This window comes from Limulus polyphemus, unplaced genomic scaffold, assembly GCF_000517525.1.
Source record: "Limulus polyphemus unplaced genomic scaffold, Limulus_polyphemus-2.1.2 Scaffold4909, whole genome shotgun sequence".
Classification (NCBI taxonomy): Eukaryota; Metazoa; Arthropoda; class Merostomata; order Xiphosura; family Limulidae; genus Limulus; species Limulus polyphemus.
Genome location: NW_013670519.1, coordinates 56039 through 59741, shown reverse-complemented (window position 1 = coordinate 59741; position 3703 = coordinate 56039). Strand labels below are relative to the sequence as shown.

At 28.4% G+C, this 3703-nt stretch overlaps 1 protein-coding gene across 3 annotated transcripts in view; it reads left to right on the top strand.

Moving 5' to 3' along the window:
- The window catches only part of LOC106471860 (sodium-independent sulfate anion transporter-like), a 68511-nt gene that overhangs the window by 23103 nt on the left and 41705 nt on the right, over nucleotides 1-3703 (top strand). For 2 of the 3 annotated variants that reach the window (XM_013932484.2, XM_022400474.1), the window contains exon 5: nucleotides 2821-2865. The exons of the other annotated variant lie outside the window; for it this stretch is intronic. In XM_013932484.2, the coding sequence (XP_013787938.2) occupies nucleotides 2821-2865 (45 nt within the window). The remainder of the gene's footprint in view (nucleotides 1-2820; nucleotides 2866-3703) is intronic. 3 annotated transcript variants of the gene reach the window in all.

Sequence of the window (3703 nt, the reverse complement as noted above, 5' to 3'; positions counted from 1 at the left end):
GAGTAGAGTTTCTTCTTCGACAGTGGCTTATCCATACCCTATCTTCACACATACACAGTTTCCTATTATTTTATTACATACCCCATCTCCACACATACATAGTTTCCTATTATTTTATTACATACCCTATCTCCACACATACACAGTTTCCTATTATTTTATTACATATTCTATCTCCACACACATACAGTTTCCTATTTATTATTACATACCCTATCTCCACACATACACAGTTTCCTATTATTTTATTACATATTCTATCTCCACACACATACAGTTTCCTATTTATTATTACATACCCTATCTCCTCACATACAGTTTACTATTATTTTATTACATATCCTATCTCCACACATACACAGTTCCCTATTATTTTATTACATATTCTATCTCCATAGGTACATAGTTTCCAATTATTTTATTACATATCCTATCTCCACATATACACAGTTTCCTATTATTCTCTTACATATCCTATTTTCCATCATACACAGTTTCCTATTATTTTATTACATATTCTATCTCCACATATACACAGTTTCCTATTATTTTATTACATGTTCTATATCCACATATACACATTTTCCTATTATTTTACTACATACCCTATCTCCACACATTCACAGTTTCTTATTATTTTATTACATACACTATCTTCACACATACACAGTTTCCTATTATTTTGTTACATATCCTATCTCCACACATACACAGTTCCCTATTATTTTATTACATATTCTATCTGCACACATATATAGTTTCCTATTATTCTATTACATACCCTATCTCCACACATACACAGTTTCCTATTATTTTATTACATACCCTATCCCCACACATACAATTTCCTATTATTTTATTACATATTCTATCTGCACACATATATAGTTTCCTATTATTTTATTACATACCCTATCTTCACAGATACACAGTTTCCTATTATTTTATTACATAACTTATCTCCACTCATACACAGTTTCCTATTATTTTATTACATATTCTATATCCACACATACATAGTTTCCTATTATTTTATTACATATCCTATCTCCACACATTCACACATATCCTATTTTCCATCATACACAGTTTCCTATTATTTTATTACATATTCTATCTCCACATATACACAGTTTCCTTTTATTTTACTACATACCCTATCTTCACACACATACACAGTTTCCTATGATTTTATTACATATCCTATCTTCACACATACACAGTTTCCTATTATTTTATGACATACCCTATCTCCACACATACACAGTTTCCTATTATTTTATTACATATCCTATCTTCACACATACATAGTTTCCTATTTTCCAATACATATTCTATTTCCACACATACATAGTTTCCCATTAATTTAATATATATGCTATCTCCACATATACACAGTTCCTAGTATTTTATTACATATTCTATATCCACATATACATAGTTTCCTATTATTCCATTACATATTTTATCTCCACTCATACATAGTTTCCTATTTTTTTAATATATATGCTATCTCCACACATGCACATTTTCCTATTATTTTATTACATATCCTAGCTTCATAAATACACAGTTTCCTATTATTTTATTACATATCCTATCCCCACACATTCACAGTTTCTTATTACTTTATTACATACACTATCTCCACACATTCACAGTTTCTTATTATTTTATTACATACACTATCTTCACACATACACAGCTTCCTATTATTTTATTACATACCCTGTCTTCACACATACACAGTTTCCTATTATTTTATTACATACCCTATCTCCACACATACATAGTTTCCTATTATTTCATTACATACCCTATCTCCACACATACACAGTTTCCTATTATTTTATTACATATCCTATCCCCACACATTCACAGTTTCTTATTATTTTATTACATACACTATCTCCACACATTCACAGTTTCTTATGATTTTATTACATACACTATCTTCACACATACACAGTTTCCTATTATTTTATTACATACCCTATCCCCACACATACAATTTCCTATTATTTTATTACATACCCTATCTCCACACATACACAGTTTCCTATTATTTTATTACATGCCCTATCCCCACACATACAATTTCCTATTATTTTATTACATATCCTATCTTCACACATACACAGTTTCCTATTACTTTATTTCATACCCTATCCCCACACATACAATTTCCTATTATTTTATTACATATTCTATCCCTACACATACATATTTTCCTAATATTTTAATATATGTGCTATCTCCACACATGCACAGTTCCTATGATTGTATTACATACCCTATCTCCACACATACACAGTTTCCTAATATTTTATTACATATCCTATCTCCACACACACACAGTTTCCTATTTTTTATTACATACCCTATCTCCACACATACAATTTCCTCTTATTTTATTACATATCCTATCTCCACACATACACAGTTTCCTATTGTTTTATTACATATCCTATCTCCACACATACACAGTTTCCTATTATTTTATTACATACGCTATCCCCAGACATACAATTTCCTATTATTTTATTACATATCCTATCATCACACATACACAGTTTCCTATTATTTTATTACATATCCTATCATCACACATACACAGTTTCCTATTATTTTATTACATATTCTATCTCTACACATTACATATTCTGTCACTCATCTTTATTCTCAAAATGATGTCGGTAATTAAAATTTACAGATAAATATTTTAAATCTATTTTACTGCATCTTAAATTTTCAAAGATTTTTTTGTTTGTTTTCATACTATAAAACAAATCAATGATGTTTCACATTATGTCTCTGTAGCTAAGGGTAAAAAACTTGATGCTACTCAAGAAATGATTGCTTTAGGTAAGTTGAATTATTATCTAATTGTGATTTTAATAATATATTAAGTTCTAGAGTCCAGGATGTATTTTCCATTTTGTCTAAAAGAATATATGAAATTAGACTACTTGAATAAATTATCTAGAAAATAAAAGAAACAAAAGAAGAAAAACTGTATAATATAAATGAAGTGTAATACAGTCATGTTATAGTAGCTCAACTAGGTATAGACAGCCATAAATCAATATTTAGAATAATTTGTAAACCATTCACTCAATTTTTCTGTAAATTCATCATCTGGAAACAGTTGTAAACCATTTTTAGAATAATTCTACATGATAATAACTACAGAAACACATGTACATCTTTCTGTTAAAATTTCTCAAGTTCATTATATGGACTGTTTACTCTTTTACATGATACATAGCTATAAATATAAATCTGTAACTGTTTCATTCCATTTGTATATCTATGTATAGTTAGTCTCTAGGTTTAACGTGTAATTACTCAGTCAAATGTAACTGTTTGTATCTATGTATAGTTAGTCTCTAGGTTTAACGTGTAATTACTCAGTCTAATGTAACTGTTTGTATCTGTGTATAGTTAGTCTCTAGATTTAATGTGTAATTACTCATTGTCATTATTTCTATAATAAATTTTAATGTCTTTACTTACCTGACAACCACACATTTATTATGTTAAACATTATACTGTTACGCCTCTGAGTTCATTTGTTAATTTTCCGAATTCCTTCCAAAGAAATATTAGCGATACAAGTCCTTTCTTAAATAAAACTAGTTTATTCTTTCTCAATACAATTTTGCAATACACTTAATTTCCACAGTCACGCTATAACTTAAAC